At 34.5% G+C, this 19,325-nt stretch overlaps 1 protein-coding gene across 24 annotated transcripts in view; it reads right to left on the bottom strand.

Annotated features, from left to right (window-relative positions):
- DMD (dystrophin) overlaps window positions 1-19,325 on the bottom strand; it is a 1,136,032-nt gene that overhangs the window by 237,848 nt on the left and 878,859 nt on the right. For all 24 annotated transcript variants that reach the window (XM_086879790.1, XM_086879801.1, XM_086879781.1 and 21 more), the window contains one exon: window positions 16,175-16,329. In XM_086879790.1, coding sequence (XP_086735916.1) covers window positions 16,175-16,329 — 155 coding nt within the window. The remainder of the gene's footprint in view (window positions 1-16,174; window positions 16,330-19,325) is intronic.

Here is a 19,325-nt window from a genome sequence, read left to right as displayed (position 1 = left end):
ACAAGCATATAGTTAAATTGCAGCAGAGGATAGAAAGAACAGAAAAAGTCAGTCAGAGTACAATCAAGGACAACCATTACAGGAAAAAAATATCCTCCCTGAAAGACTAATGTCACAAGAACTGCCATATTTCTATTATATTTTTAATCCCTTGACATCTTATTTGCTTTTCCCAACCATTTTGTTAAAAAAACCCAAAAAACTTATTTTTCACTCAAAAACCAAGAAAGCTATTTAATGCCTTATTACAAACTCATCCATCACTTTTTTTCAAAGCTTAAAAATGGACTGGATTTTCACCTCAGTTGCACCTGTTGCCACCTACAGGAACTCTCCACATCATGGCACTGCTTAGCCTGAATGTGTCCCCTGGGAGCTGTCAGTAGGAAACACTCACCTGCAGAACAGTGAACATGATCTCTTTCCCAGCTTGATTCTACGTGGGCATAAACATGCCCTGTGGTAAGGCTACCCTTCAAATTTAAAATAACTGCAAAGAATTTGTTGTTGTTTTTTTAAATTAAAGAATAATTACATAGAAATTACACCTAAATATACTAGCAATATACATTAAAATATAATAAGATGTAGAAAATATCTTACCTGGAAAATGCTGTATTGACCTATTTACTACTTTTAGCTCAAAACCAGTATTACATTTATTCAACACAACTTGGAAATGGAATACAATTGCACGAACTAAATGTATTTTTTTCCAGTTCTTCAGAGCACAATTCCAAGATCTGCTTTATAGCATTATTCTAATTCAATTTACAGTGTGCAGCATGGTAGTTAATAGCCTTTGCAGAATCACATAAACCATTTTTTTCTCATGCAATTCCTTCATTACATGAAAGGCACATTTTTAACTACTGTACACCTGGATTCCTATAAATACATAGCAATACTCTAACAATAACATTCTGCAAATACACAGTGAGATTTAAAAAAAAAACCTAAGACCATAAGCACACATTTGAAAAAGATATTTAAAGGGAGAGCAATTCGAAGGATTACACAAAGTCAGAATTTGTGTTTTAGAGAAACTCTCAGATTTCATGAAAAAATATATAATTTTATTGATCTGGGCAAAGAATGAAGTATTTATCATGAAGAATCTTCTGGCACTTCTATGATGCACAGAAATCTTATGGCACATAATTCTTTCAGTCTACAGAAATATGTTTCTTATCTATAAGCATACTAATATGTCCACCAGAAAACATGTAGGATTTTGTGTTTTAAATTTTGGTGCAGCTAACATGCAATAAATGTTTAGCTACATTGGCTGTTCTGCAGCACATCAATAAACTTCACTCTACTTGGCTTTCTCACTACAAAAGTATGAAGTTAGAATGAGAAAAAAAGGACTAAACATGAAGAATAAAACTGAGCATCAAATCCAGCATATGCTAAATTGCACAGAATCATAGGGATTAAAGAAATATATATATTGAACAAGACATTATCCCATTCAAGATGGGATTAATCTCATTTTCATCTAGACACTCAGAGGACAGGCAAACTACACTCCCTCCATAAAACATGGACACAGAATTTCTGGATTTCTGTTTCTTCTCCCTTGCCTATACTTATCAACAAGGTCAGAGTAAGCTACTTCTCCTGACTACAACAGTAAATCACCTATAATTTAGACAATTTTAATTTTACACAGGCTTTATTCTCTATGTCTAGAAGTAGGCAAGCTGGTCCCCAAACATCCCTGTAAATTTGATTTTTAGGAACCAGTGGCACCAGTGACAGTGGACTCACCAACTCTAGTTGTATGAGCTTTGTTGCAGGACAGAAGTTATGATGCTCCTTTCAGCACGTGTCAGCTGATGGCTTTGAGTTGAGGGAACAGTGATGGCATGTCAGAGGGAGTGAGTCAAGCAATGTGTGAACATTTGTACTGCCAGGAGGATGTTTTTAAGGATTTTAAAAAAAAAATTCCATGAAAAAAGTAAGTTACCAGCCTCTGTTGCAGGACATTGCTGTCATGCTGAGAACTTTTAAAGCTAATATTTTTTAAACAGTGATACAAATGTTCATATATATGTATATGCATATATATATATATACATATACAAATGGTCATGAAGAAAAGGAGGGGAAAATTATATTTTCTTCTCAGACTGTCCTGTGATTCTGTGATTGAAATTATCACAGAAGTGCTTCATTCAGCACTACCCAATCCCATATGACACAAGGAATATAGCGTTTGTAGAGGCTCTGCAAGTGTGAATATCAGATTTTTCTTCAACTGCAGTGTTTGCTACATAATCTGGGATGAATGATTCACATTTTATGAGTATCTGTGTACATCAAATTGCCATGGTTGTTCACAGTACGAGATACATTGTGAGGGTCAGTGTGTGTAAAATGCTTTGAGATGCTCAGACAACAGGACACGTAGCAAGTGCAGAGCACAGACTAACACATTTCTGTTCCTCGGGTATTTCTCTAAGAGCAGTAGAAGTAAAGAAACTCTGTATCATTCAGTGTTCAATAGATCACTAAATCACACTTCCATCTGCAGACTGTGGTGATCTAAAGTTATCTCACAGAGATATAAAATAAAATATCCTGGACTACTGGCTGACAAAGCATCAGGAAATGGTTTTACTTCTATAGTTCATGTGGTTCTCTCTCTATAATTTTATTTTCTCTTTTCTAACAGTACAGTTCCATGCAATAAAAAATAAAATAAAATAAAATTTAAAAAGTTACCTGAATTTCCTATATTCAGCCAACTATCACAGAGAATTTGAACTACATGCATCTTTCTGTTAATGCTGAAAAAAGTTTGCACCTTTTTCATGAGGTTTATATCCCTTCTACCAATATGAAAAAAGAACAATTGGAAAGCTTTATTAGAATATTTAATTTTTACTACTAAATAATTTTAAGCTCTCACTGGTAACTGTTCTTCAGTTGCTTTAACTTGGACTGATAAAGAACCTATCCAAGAGGCAGAATAATTTAACCTTAGATAAAGCTGAAACACAGATGTCACAGATATGAAAATTAAATTCTTAAAATAACTATTATTGATGTAATTTTGAAATGCAAATTCAAAATAAGTCATATTCATTAATTTTGGGACTGCTGGTTAGAGGAACTTTCTTTCAGAATCTAGGTTGTATATTCTACAGTGCCAATTAATGTTCTTAATACATTCCAGTAAGTGATGAATGTGCAGATTAACCCTGGAATGCCTGATACAACATTCAGTGGGGAGAACTATGTTGAGACCTCATTTTAAGTACAGCTTTCCTGTCTTTTTCTGGATGCCAACTAGCTTATCACCACAGTAAGGGACACTTGGGATTTTTCCATTAACACTTCTGCATAAATGTGCCTTTTAGTTTGACCATCTGAACAGAGGTACTAGGTTTTTTCTGCTGTAGATCACTGGCATGTGGACGTGTAAATATATATATATTTGAGTGATCTTTATATATGCAAACTTATGTAGTACTATCACTATTTTGTCTGGCTTGTTGGAAACTATCCTTAACCAAGTTGATCCTACAGTACTGGAGATTTCTCACCTGTATGCAACTCTACTTGTGAAATAATTTTGTTGCAAATGGCTAGAAAGCCTCAAATTGTAACCAAACTTAGAGCTACAACCTCAGCATCCAAACCAGTAGCTGACATGCCTCATTATCCTGAATGCAGAACCAGGAAAGCTTTGGTGTGTTGGTACAAAACTGGCTTGGGAATTGGCTGGGTATCAGCAGGTGGTGAGAGATTGCATTGTGCATCACTTGGGTCTTCTGGGTTCTGTTACTCTTTCTCCCTCTCCCTTTCCTTATAGCTATGATCAATATTAATAATAATATTAATAGCATATTTAGTAAAATTCCACCCCCCCCCCCCTCCTCCATCTCCCTCAGGTATTAAATTGTTCTTTTCTCAACCCAGGAGATTTAGCTTTTCTTTCCAATTTTTCTCCCCGCTGTAGGGGAAGTGAGCAAGCGGTTGATGGTTCTGGGATTAAACCTCGACAGTGCAGCACTTCTCTCTGCCTTACATTAATTTCTCAGCAACTTGATCTACTGCCTGAGAGCTGACTTGGTGTCTTCCAATAAGCTGAAGGGCATCTCTGTCTTGGCTGCACTATCCATATTTATAACAAACTAATAACCAGTGATATAATTTTAAATTCCAGATGTAATTTGGCATACAGAGAGATTAAGAGAGGGCAACAGCTGGCCCAAAATAAACACACAAAGGCAGCTCTCTGCTGATTCTCCTTCCTTCCACAGGAACAAAGAACAAAAGCCCTCAATTTCCCCATGCTCTGATTGAAACTCAGAATCTCTTCATGGACAAAGTCATGCTCTTTCCCTGGCAATCACAGTTTCCTAAATGACAACACTTCCTTCAGAAACAAAAATTAGAACATTCTAAAACATCTCTTGATTGTAGTGATAAGCTCAGAGTTTGTCTTTTCTTAAAAATCTGTTGAGACAAAGGGGGAAAAGCTTCAATGAACAGTTTCTCATTCTACTAAGCAAGATGCAAGTAATTTTTCCCCGAACACTTTTCATATTATAAACTCTTCAAAACAAGAAAATATGTTTCTGGTGTTTCTGTACTTAGGAAAATGGATGCAGCAGAAGAGAAGAAATGATTTCTTTTGCCACTACTCATTGGCTGGCTTGTTTCTAGTCTTATACCTCTCACAGACCTTGAAATAACCAGGACTTGTATAAAAATAACAAAAATCATCAATCTGTTTCCCAGCATTTTCCTCTGAACTGCTTTCTTTGCTACTAAAAATACTAAATCAATTTGAAGACATATTTTTGGATTTAGATTGTTTGTCCCATACATTTCTTTATAAAGCACAATAGATACTGCAAAAAGAGAAAAAAAACCAACCTGCACCAAACCCTTCATTTATTCATAAAATTTCAGATCAGTCTTGGATATTATTCTCTCATCTATTCTATACCATTTTTTATGAGACTGAGAAGAGTTGCTAAAAACAAAGGAAATATTCCTGGGGAATATTTGTTCCCTGTGGAACAAAATTACATATATGGACTTCTGTATAGGACCTTTAAACAACCCCTTTTTAATGAAGCACCTGGCAACATCAGCACAAAAAGATCTGTGTTACCCTGAAGGAAAACTTATCATCAAACTTCTAAAAAATAATTTCTGTCTCTTTGTATGCTCTATTCATTTTTGGGATTCCCAAAATGCCTCTTAATGGGATAAAAAAGAGAGAGTTAAAGGGAATGTTTTCTAACAGTCTCTTCTTGCCCCCATCACTTTTGTCTCTTTTTCCCAGCTTGTCTTGGCATAGGTTAAGAATATATAAGAATTTATAATAAGTGTACATCTTCTCTCTGTTCATTATAACATGTGCACGGTGAGCTACAGAACAATCATTACTGAAACTAAGCGGATTCTTTTCTAATTACAATCAATTACAGGTTATCTTTTATGCTATTGAAAACAGCTTATGTTTACTTGTGATTTTTAATCTCCTGATAAATTTTCATTAAAGCAAATCATTTTCCAGAGAGTAAATCATAACTGTTACCAGGTTAAAGGGAGGGGAATCTGAACAACACTCAACAATCATTGATATATGAGGTATCATTAAAAATTATTTATAGACACAGAATAATATTCTGATTAATTCACTCCAGGGGCTTTTCTCTCAATCAAAATTCCAAGGAGGTATCTTCAACCACTAAATAAGAAAAAAAAAATCCAAAGAAAGAAAAAGTCCAAAACAAAATCCAACACAACAAACAACCTGGAAGCTCTCCTTCCCTCAATTACCTGAACCACAGAACAGATTCCAGTCTAATCCTTGTATAATTCAAGTAATGCCCAAATAAGACACTATTTAACAATTCTGTTACTCCCATTGATGAGAGAAGTCAGAAAAAGAAGAAATCCTAAAACCAAAAGTTAAACCAAACAGACAAAACTAGTCTCTTATTCTACCAAAAGAAGCAAAAGATTATTGTTTTGTAAGTCTTTTCATACTTCATGGTCTATAATACGTAGAATTAAGTTTTTTCTTGCATACCAAAACTTATCATTCTTTCAAAATTCCAAGGCAGTCAACAATACCATTTAATAAACAGCATATTAATTACTTAGATGCAGTTTAGTATGATAAAAATCTTTGCTTTCTAAAAAAGTGAAGTATAATTAAAACTGATTATGAAATGATATTCTAAAGGCACTTGTTTTCTTAGCCTTACTGCAGAAACAACTAGATTTAATAAGACTGTGAAATGCACTGATGGCATTACATGAAATCAATTAGGGCTCACAAAGGATACTATTAAAGTGTTAGTGTAGTTTTCATTTGGAGCATCAGCCTCTGAGGGCTGAACTCCATGGCCTAGCAAAAAAGTGATTTGCTACCATGCAAGAGAAAGAGGCCTCAATTCCCAGTCTGGAAAACTTGTCTGGCAGCACTTACAGTTCTTATTGTACCATGCATCATATTAAGTAACACTAAATAAACACTTAGATAAACACACACATTATTTTTTCCCCTCTAAAACATGGGCCTCTAGTAGTACTCACATTACACAAAGATGCTGACAGATCAGACTGACTCAATATATTTTAAAACATGTATATTTTAAAACATGTATTCTGTCAACATATTTTAACAAGCATAAAATGCTAACCAGAAAAAACCAACAAAGCAGCTCTGTGAAATTCAGGTCAGAAGCAGCTGGTAACCAAAACTGGTTAGCATCTGAGTAAGAAGGAAAGAAGGCAGCCTGCCTACTGCCTCTTATATTTATACAATGCAATAAAAAATATTAGCTGCAAAGAACCACTCCGTACCTTATACATTTATTTTTTACTCTTCAGGAGGTTTCAGACTCTGATGGAAAACCTAAATATAGAATAAGTTCTCCACTATAAGGAGATAATCTGATTAAAATAGATCTGCTGCAGAAAGATGGTAAAACATCAGGAACTGCAACATGAAAAATACTGAGAAATACAAATAATTTATTATTATGCAGGTTCAATAACATGGAAAGAAACTACAGCTCTAGTTCTGTTCCTCAGGATCATGCAAATATAAATAATTAAGTAGTGAATTTCCAGAGCCCAGTTCAGCAAATTCAGATGGTGTTCAACTCATTCTCAGTTCAACAGAACTTCAGTATGTGTTTGATACAGAAGCCTTACAGAGAAAATCCTGACTCCACTGAGGATGAATGGCTAACCTTCAGCTGACTTCAAAGGAAACAGGATGATCTCTGATAGTTCTACCTCAGTTCTTTTTTGGATGAATTTCAAAGACAAAAATTCTTAGCAGAAGAAATCATAACCCTTCAAACAACAATTCTGGACCATTTAACAGAGTGGAGAGAGACATAAATACACCAAAACTCTAAGTCTGGGAGTGAGGAAGTCTGACTATTCTGCTATGAAGAGACAATCTTTCTCTTAAATAGTGCATGATCTGCAATGTTTCCTTCCTTCTTTAATGATTTTTGAAATAGTTACCAGGTATTTACATTAAAAAGATACTTGATTTAGATTGAGATCTGTCATTTTGTACTCACTGCAAGTACCTCAAGTACCTGTGCTTACTCAAGTATCCTCTATATATTACAAATAGTTTATCCAACATCTGAGGAGATGCATTTCTTTTCTGCAACATATGTCTACCTGTTCTCAAACCACTTTCCAAATCTTAGTCATGGAAATGAACACATAACTGATGCATTCATCAGTTTAACTGGTGATTCAGCTTTACTTCAGCTTATGAAAAGAAATCCATAAAGTATATCATAACCTTTTTACAAGCTGCTATTTGGGAAGCAAATCAAGGATGCAAAGTTTTGTTACAGAAACCTCTTGAATAAAACAAAACTGAGATTGAGAGTATATAATGTAGTTAATGTAAATAATATTCAACCCTGAGCATTAGGAGCCCTTTCCAAGGGAGTGGTAAAAGGTGGTGTTAAGTGCAGTAATGAACCACTGGGAAAAAGGTGTGAAAAGCAAAATGGCAAATTTATTCAGATTAGTTTTCAGATTATTATTCAGCATATAGATAATTGTACTGCTTTCCAATCTGCCCTCTGTATTGCCACTTCCCCAGATCTCTGCCTTGGTCAGCAAGAGCCACAACCATCAGCCTCCTGTACCAATGATCCTTATCAGGAATAATGGAGACTCATTAATTGTTGATTTCTTTGTGACTTTACAGGAAAGCATGTAACTGAAATTTCAGTCATAGCTAAACAACATCCACACAAAAAAAAGGCAAGCACTGCTGTTGTCAACTTGACACATTTGGGGGTAACTTCCAAAGAGAGACTAAGCATTTGATAGCAGACTGAATTATCCTCAGTTTCAAGCATGACTGACAAGCCAGCGAGGGGAAATCTTAAACTGCCTGCACAGCAGCTGAAGAAATACCAAAATACAGGGAAAACACCAGGGGGAAAAGAAGAAAAAGCTATCACAAGAAAAACAATGCAAACAAAACATGACAACTAAGGTCAAATTCCTTTTCTTTACACTCTGCTAGTCCATCAGTTTTATTAATTTCTGTTCAGTTTGTGTTAAAGGACATGAAGCCTGATAAGAAGTCTATTGAGTGGACTGGAAAGACATTAATTTGTTCTATGAGCTTTGGATGAGAGCAATAATCAGTGTGCTACAGTTTGTTAATTTATCTACAGACTAATAGGAAATATATTTAAGGTTAGACTTTCAGGGCACAGAGCATTAGCTTCTGTTCTTGTTCAAACAGAAACTAAAATTTTCTAATTACCTCAGAAAAACCTCACCTTTAAGAGAAAGAACAACACATTTGTCTTAATGTTCTAATGGAATGGGAACAAAAATTGACATTTCTGTTCCTTCACATATCAAACTTATTCTTCTTTCATACCTTGCTCCTCCTTCTTCTCCTGTATATGCAAAAGAGGAATATTTCTGAAATAGAGCATTTCTTTGATATACCCACTTTGAGCTTCCATTATGATTCAAGTTTGGCCACAAAACTGCTCTCTAGAATTCTGTTCCATAAACTATTTAATGATTTTGTCCAGTTAACACCAGAACTGTCCTAATTTTCACCAGAAAGGTGTAAAGAGAAATTAACACACAGTAATTATTAACAAAGAAGCAGAATTTTGTTTTAATCAAGACCAAAATAAAAACCAAGAATGAGGGAAAGAAAAAAAGAAATAGCAAGTGTCTGAGCAGTAGGGAATGGTATTCTAAAAAAATTTCCTCTTTGGTTTCTGTTGGTAACTTGCTCACACTGTTGGAAACTGGTGGCCTTGCTGCAAGATACCAGTCCTATTCTCCTTTTTTAAATTGTGTACAATTAAATCATTAACACTGGGAAATAGTTAGAGAGTTGTGCTAGTGACAGCAAGGTCATGGATTCCATCTCTGTATGGGCCATTCACTTAAGAGCTGGGCTCGATGATCTTTATGGGTATCAGAATATTCTGTGATTTAAAATCCAAAACAATGAGCAGAATTCATGATGTCTAGAAATCTGAGCAAATCCTTTGTGGAACAGACAAAAGCCAGGCATTTCATTTAAAAAGAGCAACACTTTTTGCTGTGAGGTCATTTTTGCTTGTCTGTGGGAGGACTTAGCAGACCTACAGACAATCTATTGCCTTTCTGGAAGAGATAAAGGTACTAGACTATATATAGTCCACTTGAATATGTCTATGGTCTGTAGATATATTCAAGTGGTGAGAAAATTTAGTTACTTTAGACTCATGTTAAAACTTTTAAGAAACTCATCCCTGAAATCACAAGGACCCATAGATCCCTTTGTCAAATACTGCTGCTAGTCTCTCCTGAAATAACTCAAGAACTCTTTCCTTTTTATAATTGTCATAGAGTTTCTCAAAAATCACAGGAATATGTTCACAAAGGTGGAAATGATGAACCATACAGTATTCTGGGTAGCACTGCCTTTTCAGTGCATCCTGCCAGCATTTGGAAAGCATAGCCAAGACTATCCTCTCAAAAATTAAACAAAAACATTCACTAACACCAATTGAACTCACATCTTGGATCTGATGTCAGAACTGTATAAAAAAGTGCTGAGTGGAGCACTAAGATAAAACTAGAATACAAGCAACTAAGATGATTTTCTAGATCTCCTGATTACATGAGCTTCATCTGGCAGCTTCATTTACTTCTTTTTACAATTTTTTTCTTATATGTGATGAAATGTCATCATTCTGAGGGATATTAAGAAGAAAAAATAGCAAAACATTGTTAACTGATGTCACTGCTGGTAAGACTGATATTATATTTTATACCTAAATATTTGCTTGAGATTGCAGGCAGTTAGTAGAATGTCTTTCAAATATGTTACTGCTCTTTTATCTATTATCATAAAATAATCCTGCTGTACCAAATTCTGTTTTAGGTGTGCTTTTAAAAATGGATATATTAAGAAATTATATAAGTAAAACATAAACCAAAAAACATAACAAATTAAAATCAAAGCATCTAAACTTTGCCATTCCGACCCTTCTTAAAGTCCTTTTCTGAGGATTTAAAATAAAGGAAACACAATGGAACAAAGAAAGCAAAAGATACTTAAATCTTTTGTTGGAGAACAACTCCTAAGTAACTTTAAAGACATCCATATTCTAAAGACAAAAGGTTTAACATTTTTGCATAACAAGCAGTAAATATAGAGCTTTTCTTTAGAGTTTTCTAACTCTGCTGGGGAGTAACTTCTGAGAAGTGTGGAGTGCTTTGCTGAGAAATTAGTTTCATGAAAATGAAAGGCTTCTTATGCCCACTTCTCTAACAAAAAAGACATGAGGACACTGTATATAATAAAATTCAGACTTTTCGGAATAGTTCCATGTTATATGTTTTTTGAAAACTTTGACTGTTTTATTCAAAATAATAGTCAGCAGAGATACATTAGTTCTTCAGAATAAACATGTTGACATATAAAATTATTTGGTCCTTGACATAATCTCAACTGTTATACCTCAGGCTGCAGAGATTCACTTTCATTTAGTGTGGCTAGTTTTACTGAAGAAATACTTCTTCAAGATTTCATCCCAAGAGAAGTTCTCAAAGGCTGCATCTCACAAACATCTAAACTGAGAATTTCTTCTTTAAATAGTATAGGCAACAAAGATAGATGTATTATCAACATCTCTCACAAAACAAAATAACTGTCCTACAATTACAATATTTTCCACCAGATTTTGCAATTTTACATTAGAATCCATTGCTAAACAGCTGCAAATAACAAGCTTCAGCATTATATATTCGTTGTAAAGTAGTCTCCTTCACATCTACTTTCTTTGAGCCTGACCAAATTAAATTGAATACAAATCACCACAGAATGATGATAAAAATGAAAATTATCATAGTATTTTTTTTGGGAAAAAATAAATTTATATTAGAAAGTTACATTTTTCATCTTTGTCTAAAGTCACATTTGCAGGATTTCTTGCTCACACCCCCATGAATGGAGCTCTATAGCCAGGACAACAACTGCAGGCACAGATATGCAAACAGAATTCTCAAGTAAACAAGATTCCCATGGCCACAAAGTGTGCCTGCACAGGGAATTTTTTGGAGCTGCTCATACCCAGGTTCTATACAGATTTTAGGAATGCAAACCAAGCTTCAAAACAGCAGGAGAGTGGAGAGGGAAAGGATGAGCTTGCTTGGAGATTGTGAATTCTTTGCTGCTTGACTTGAGCAATCCAAGCCAAAAAGAGCAAATAAGCTTTGCAGAGATGGCTCTTAGATACAGTCTAGATACTGGAACCAACTATGAATCTTCAGTATAACTCAACAAAATTCACACTTCTGGCAGCTGCTGCTGCTGTGTAAATGCAGTTTTTCTCACCCAGAATGCAATACAACTGTAAAGCAAATGTGATTACTTCCACAAGGAACATAAAGTAGTGGTAAGATAGGTACAGTATATTAAGAAAATCTGTCTCCAACAGAATGATTGAGCTCTTTCAGTGCAGGTCACAAAATTACACTTACAAAATTAATGTACAGATAAAGGTTACATTCTAATATTTGTATCTTTATAACAAGCAGCAGTTGATTAGGAATAGTTTGCTGCTGAAGGACTAAATCTAGGTGATGACATTTTTCACACTTAGAATTATTCTTTTGTTAGGCATTTACATATGAAGGAGATACACATCACACTTTTGTACTGTTTATGTCCTTAGTTTGTTTGGCCATTTACATTTTACACTGTCCAGCTGATGAGCAAAATCAAGGTGTTTATATAACTGCCTGCATTCGAGAATTAACACTACTCTTAGTTAAACATGGAAATTGGTACCTCAGGTCTTTCAAACAGGTTTAGAAACACATCTCCTTGACTCTCCTCACACTGATTTTTCACTGTTCATACCTTGTAGTGGGGAAAAGAAAGTTACTTTTTTTGTTTAGATTGTGGTGTGTTGTCTATATTGTCTCAGGAGCCAAAACGCTTGAGCAGTGAAAGCTCCCCACACCTCCTGTGTGGCCTGAGCTCCCTTGAGCTTGGCCACAGGAAATGTTGGGTGATGTGAATATCTGAAGATGTCTATTACATGGGGGTGGTTTGGAATCCTAAACAATTCTTGGAGTATGTTATACAATTATTTTCATAATAGACACTCCATTTAAGAAAGATCTAAGTCCATTTTTAGCTTAATGTTTAAGCTAATGATAATCCACATTTATTTGATTCACAGGAAAGGAAAATACAAGCAACTGATGTTTTTTAATGGTAAGTCACAAAAAATGTGTGTCCTCAACAAAAGGAGTAACATAATACTACTATAACAAATATTTTTTTTATATAGCAAATTTCTAATGGTTGCTTCTATCATTGCACTTTTTTCCCTCTTGAGAAGACTTCATCTGTTAGATTTATTTTTCTTAATGCAAGCAATAGAGATCACATTCTCTTTAATTGCTTTAGCTTAAATAATATGGCTATTTCTTGGAAAGTCAATGGTTCTACAAGAGAAGAGGCCTGTTTACAAGTCAGTCTGGCTTTTTCCCAAGTGACATGTTATGTGCTTTTTAGTGTACCTTTGCAGTATCAACAACAAAAATAAAATTAAAAAGTGTCTGGTGTAAAAAAGGGAAGCAGCCATCCAACATTCACCAGCTTGTCCCTTAAAGGACCTAGAGAGGTACTGGTTATAGCTCAGTGTTGTAAAACACAACAGTAAGGCAAAGGGTAAACACACAGCAATCAGCTGCAAATCTACTTAAGCAAAACAAAACACAAGCTAGCAGATGTTGCCTTTATGACTGAAGTACTTCCTTTGGCAACTGTTACCAACAGGCAAAGTGGAATTTTAGTACTGCTAGCCTGCCTGTTGTCTCAGTAAACTTGTTCATGGAAAAGCAGGTTTCACATTTTTTTTACACTGACACACAATTCTGATATTAGTAACAGGTTTAAGAAAAAAACAGTTCAAAACAATGTAAGCAACTCTTAATTTTTAAAAGAAAATATTCACATAATATTTGGTCCATTTAACTTGGCAATACAGAGAGAGAAAGCAAAATTTTCAGCTGCATACTTCCTCTTGACCCTTAAGATACGCACAAAAAGTGATAAAACTGCTTGTAAAATACTGGTCAAGAACATAATTTTGAATCTATTTCTACTATCACTGTGAGGTGACCAAGTCATCAGAGCACTATTCATTGTTTAGATGAAAATAACACATGGATATATCTGAAATCATTGCATACATATCTGAATGGAAACTAGCTTTTCTTGAAGACTGTGACAAAACACGTCTCCTTTCTACTGAGTAAATATTCTCTTACAGTTCAAAATATCCCCAAAACCATAACACCTTCTCCATTTTTTATTTCTCTATGCAATAACCTGAAAGCTGGAGTCGAAGCATAGAAGGAGGGGAAAAAAATCCAAAGTGAAATCTCCTCAAAAAAACAGAACAAGTTGGCATTTAAATCATCCAAAAGCCCATAGACTTCATTATGTCTCTCCACAGGGTTGTTTAACAAAGGAATCACAGAATCATTTAGGTTGGAAAAGACCCCTGAGATCATCAAGTTAAAGCCTTAACCCAAAGCTTCCAAAGCCACCTCTAAACCATGTCCCTAAGTCTCACATCTACATGTCTTTAAAACCCTCCAGAAATCTAGGACATTTTTTCAAGACCTCACTCAGGAGCTGCTGCATGAGCAAAATGCCTGACTAGTGCTTCAAAGAAACCTAAAAAATCTACATGCACTGAAAATTTTCCAAGTAAAAGACTTGTGCTGACTTGATGCCTTAGTATGTCCATATTTATCAATGTCTCACAAAAGACCAACAAAAATGTGATCCAGCCCTTAGAGAAGCTTATCAACTACTGTTTGCAGCATGCTCCTTTTTCAAGTTCCCAAATCATGACAAGTGTTACAAAAGCTGTTTACAAAAGAAGAAATTAAAAATATATTAGAAATGCAACAACATCATACAATAAAAACTAGGATACTCATTTTACAGTTCATATTTATTCCTATCCTTTTGTACTTCTTTAAGGGAAATGGCAGTTCAGTCACCTAAGCAGGTCTCTTCTTAGATAAAAAATATTTACTATAGTAATTCGTCTAACACCTCTGTGCATTTTATAGAAGCTTGCAAGGAATGTGTTTTGAAGAATTTGTACTCTCTCTCAGCCTAGTACCTGGCAGAGTCCATGCAAGAATGGCATTCTCACCTTTGGGCAACATTAGACACACCTGGGCTTGTGCTGAGGCATTGACAGATTTAAAAATGCACCCTTGGCCACAATTAGTGCAGAGCAGCCACAGCAGCTACACACATATCCTGGACTTCTCACCATGCAAGGGTTGTAGTTCTAAATACAGACAGAAGAACTTTCCTTTGGTTCTCACATCTAATCCTTTTGAGCTGCTGATTGTATCTACTCATGGGGAATGTTTTGAGCATTAGACTCATCCAGCAACAGACAGTCACCAAACTCTCTCTCAGGCCACAGTGAGCAAAACATTATTTCCTAAATATATGGCTACTTCTAATAAAGCTAAACCAACTATTTCTATAACAGGAGAAATGCAAACAGGTATAAATGGAATATTTATACTAAAATCTCAGTTTAGTTAAAAATAAAAACTTTCTAATTACTGTGTGTCTTTCTTTTAGTGGACATCAAGAGTATTGCTTTTCTCATTTGAACAGGGTTTTAAGTCAGTTGTAAGTTTGTTTCAGGAAAATGCTACTAAAGTGACTCATTCATATGGCCATCAAAATAAACAAAAAGTGACATTAAACTTCTGTAGTCATCAGTGATTTAAGTAACCACCATTATGTGAGAAGATCTACTGAATTTACTACATATTTAGCTAAACTGACTTCTCTGGCCTTGTTCATAGACTTTAATTAAAAACATGTTAATATCTAATTAATTTATAGTTTCAGTTATAAACTATAAAGCTTAATCCAAGATACTGATTAAAACAACTTTCATATAATTTTTACTTATCTAATCTTATGTGCAGTGATTTTAAACTTTTTTATTATTATAAAGAAAGTAATTTTTACTGCAATATGTTATAATCTTATAGATTGCAAATTAGATGATTCACAATTTGTTGGCAAGCTGCAAAAAAAAATTGTTTTTAATAAGGAATTGTTATCTAAACCAAACACTGAAAGACTGCAAAATGTAAACAAGAAAGTGGTCAAGGATTTAATAAAAACTTTCTTGACTAGAGATTTGCTTCAAAGATACAGGATAACATTTCTACTTTGAACCTGCTTCAATAGGATACTTTGCTTCAATAGGATATGTCTGTCATTTTCAGATTTGGTTTATGAGTCAGAATCGCTATTGTGATTGTGATGTGGAGATAGTACAGATATATGAAACAATTTTAAATACTTGAAATAAAACCTATCAGCTTAAGTTAGTTGGCTGCTGTTTATAGCAGAGGACAATTGGCAGGGGGCTAAATTTTATTTGCCATAATTAAATGCTATTCTAAAGACATATTTAAAAAAAATATTCTACAGAAGAGTCACAATCTCTGCAGTCACATCATTTGCAAAAGCTTCACCTTCTATAATCTCCAACTGCAGCTGGACAACAAATGTTAATGGAGAGCAACAACAAATCCAACAGCAGAATTTGTATCCTACCTTTTATTAATGGCACCCCACGAAGCATTGATACTATCTGTCATCAGTTGTACATTTCTGGTGTCATCTGCTGAATAATCACGGAGCAGCTTAAGGGCCATGTCATTTGCCACATCTACATTTATTTGCCATTGTCGTATTTCTTTTGAGAATTGCTGAAATAAAAAGAGAAAGAAAGAATAATCCTCAGAACAACACTAAATGTTTACATACATTGTATGATTATTAGAAAAGGAGCTGAGTAACTTATACCATCTATATAAAAAGAAGGAAAAAAAGAAAAAAATACTTGCTCAGATTTACTGGAAATGAAAATCAGTCTTCCTAAATGTTTTAAACTCTTTTAGACATAAGACCACAGAACTACTTCTAAACTCTGAGAGGACCAAGCAACCAACTTCTAAATAGTGGAGGAGACATGACAGCTGAAATTGATAACCATTGATTAGAATGTTGATTATTCTTTTTGGAGACATAAATAGATGGATGGATTACTGTGCATTATGGAAACTACAATTATTTGTAGTTGAATTGACATTGAATACCGAAAGAGAAAATACAGTTAAATCATATATTCTGACTAATTTTAATTTTTATACTGTGAAATAATAATGATTTGGACAATTAAATACCTGTGTTTTCAGGTTGTTTTTTAAAAAATGTAGTTCATTTTAGTAAATTGTTTATGTAATTAGTGCCATCTACTGGAATAGCATTAAATCTGCAATACAGCAAAATAACTACTGGTAAGCCTATCCATATCTTTATAATGTTAATTTATGCTTAATACTAAAAAGCTTTTTTAATTTTGATCATCCTTTGTTTCCCTCTTTCCTCTCCACTTTCTCCTCTCCTTTCTTTCTTTTCTCCTCTCCACCTAGATCAGCTGCCTCACTGCAGAAGCAAGCCAGGAAATCCAGAATAGTCACTCAGCCAGCAGCCAGCTCCCATGCATCTTTCCTGTTAGTCTTTCTCTCTGAGCAAATTTCCATATAAATGCACTGAAGCTGTGTATTTAATCCATAATGTGTAACAACAAAATGAAAGAGCAAAGTTAATTGATTGCCTGCTTGTACTTCTGTACTAAACAGACTCCAACTAGCCAAAAAAAATGGACCATACAAGTTGAAAAACAGTTTGTAAATAGAAAGAGTAAGTTGCATGTAAACATTTGAAGCTATTGACAACAAACAGTAAGACTCAACTGTCTTTATTGTTTTGCTTCATTACATAAATCAGGAAAGGCCTGTAGAGAAAAAAATAGCTTTTTTCCCTTCTTTCTCCCAGAGCAGTGTTTCTTTTGAAATCTTGTTTTGACTCATAAGGAATTCTTCACATAGAGCTGAACTTACATGTAATCCCTAGTGAAGGACTCTAAATACTAAGTAAAAATAAATAAATGTTAAATATTTTATGCATTTATGTTTTAATCTCAGAAGGTCTTTAAGCTCATTTTGATTTAGACTGGGACTAAAATGCACTTGCTCTTTGAATAGAGTCCAAATGGAGTTTTGGGGGCGGGGGGTTCAATTTTTCCCCCAAACTCTTCTATGTTAAAAGGCTACTTCAGCACCTCTGGGTTCTCTCCATAACTTAAAACTGCAAACAGGCACTTCCCCCCTTTCCTGTGCTCTTCCTTCATGGCAGGGCAGGTGCCTCTGTTACTGGGCACCAGACAACACCTTGTTTATCTGTTTTGAACAAGGGATCCTCTTTCTACCAATCCAACATTAGGAGGAGCCTACAAACCCCTAATCCTGGAAACCACCTGAACATGTTCTGGTTAAGCTCACCTAAGATGAAGCTGTCAAGACAATTTTTAAAAGAAATTTCTCTTTGCTAAGTAAGGAGATCTAGACAGGGGAGGTGATAATATTGTAGAAAACACTACTAAGTTTTCTTTGAGGAAGATACAGACATGTTGTTGTTTTGGAAACAGTTTTCCAATTGAGCTCCTTTCCTGCCAGAATGATATGCAACAAATACATAAATTTTCATGTTTACATAAACATAATAATATATACACAAAATACTAAATAGTAAATAAATTCTACAGTAATTGCCATTTCAGTTTTGTAGATTTTATATAGCAAGTATCTATTTTACATTTAGGTCTTTTTGTCTTTGTTTTACCCTACCTTTCTCTTTGTTTAAAATTACACAGGCATGCAGGTAGTTTTTATTCTCAGCCAAAGAATCACAGCAGACTGACTGTTCACTACTTTATATAGAAAAGTTACCATAACATCTTGCCTGCATTGTAAATTAATGGTCTGTAAACTTTATTTTGAAAATAAGATATTTTTGCCCAGACCCATGTTTATAAAATTGACTTTCTAAAAGATTTGAATCCTTGTTTTATAATAAAAAAATATGTGAATATCCATTACAAGGTTATTTCCAAAAGTGTTGTTCTCACCATTAACTTCAACATTAATCCATTAGCTTCCTGACACTACAACACGAGGTCGTCAGTCAGGAAAGAAATGATGAATATAGAGAGCTTTGGTGATGGAAACTATTTGTATTCTCTGTTTTACTGGAAATCGATATGTGAGTTTTCAACAGCTTTGAGGAGTGCATGCTTCAACTTTGCTCTGTGTGCAGACACTGAGAACAAAGTGTTGGGGTACAAGTTTTACCTGTCTATGCCACCAGAGGCCCATTAACCTGTCCTCCTACATTACTGCAATGTATACTTCAGAATTATACTCACAGTTTGTGGGGTTTTTTTGTTTCCTCTTTTCCCTTTTGTGTATTTAGGCCTCATTTATCTTTTAGCTCTTTGAGACCACATTTGTTCTTTTCTTTTTAAAGGAAAGTGCTACATTACCTTAATTTCTTTCTGGAATTCTATTTAAAGCATTCTCTTTGTTTTGCCTGTGTTATCACTGGAGTTTTCTGAGTTTATTAAAAGGCTTAAAGAATTAAGGCTGTGCATTTATCATGTTACTTAGGTATAAATTTATTTATAATTTTTGATTAGAAGAGACTAGTTGATGCTATTAGGAATAAAGCCTGTGCAATTAAGAGCCCTTGATTAAAAACAAGTAATGAAATCAGAGCTGCACTTTATCTTATCCAAGGATTGCCCAGTGGAACAAAATCAATGATACACAGAAGTTCAAATATAGCAATATGTATGTACAAC

The sequence above is a fragment of the Cyanistes caeruleus genome, chromosome 3 (genome assembly GCF_971803275.1).
Source record: "Cyanistes caeruleus chromosome 3, bCyaCae1.hap1.1, whole genome shotgun sequence".
NCBI lineage: Eukaryota > Metazoa > Chordata > Aves > Passeriformes > Paridae > Cyanistes > Cyanistes caeruleus.
Note: the sequence above shows the minus strand (reverse complement) of the source record. Positions and strands in the feature narration are given on the sequence as shown.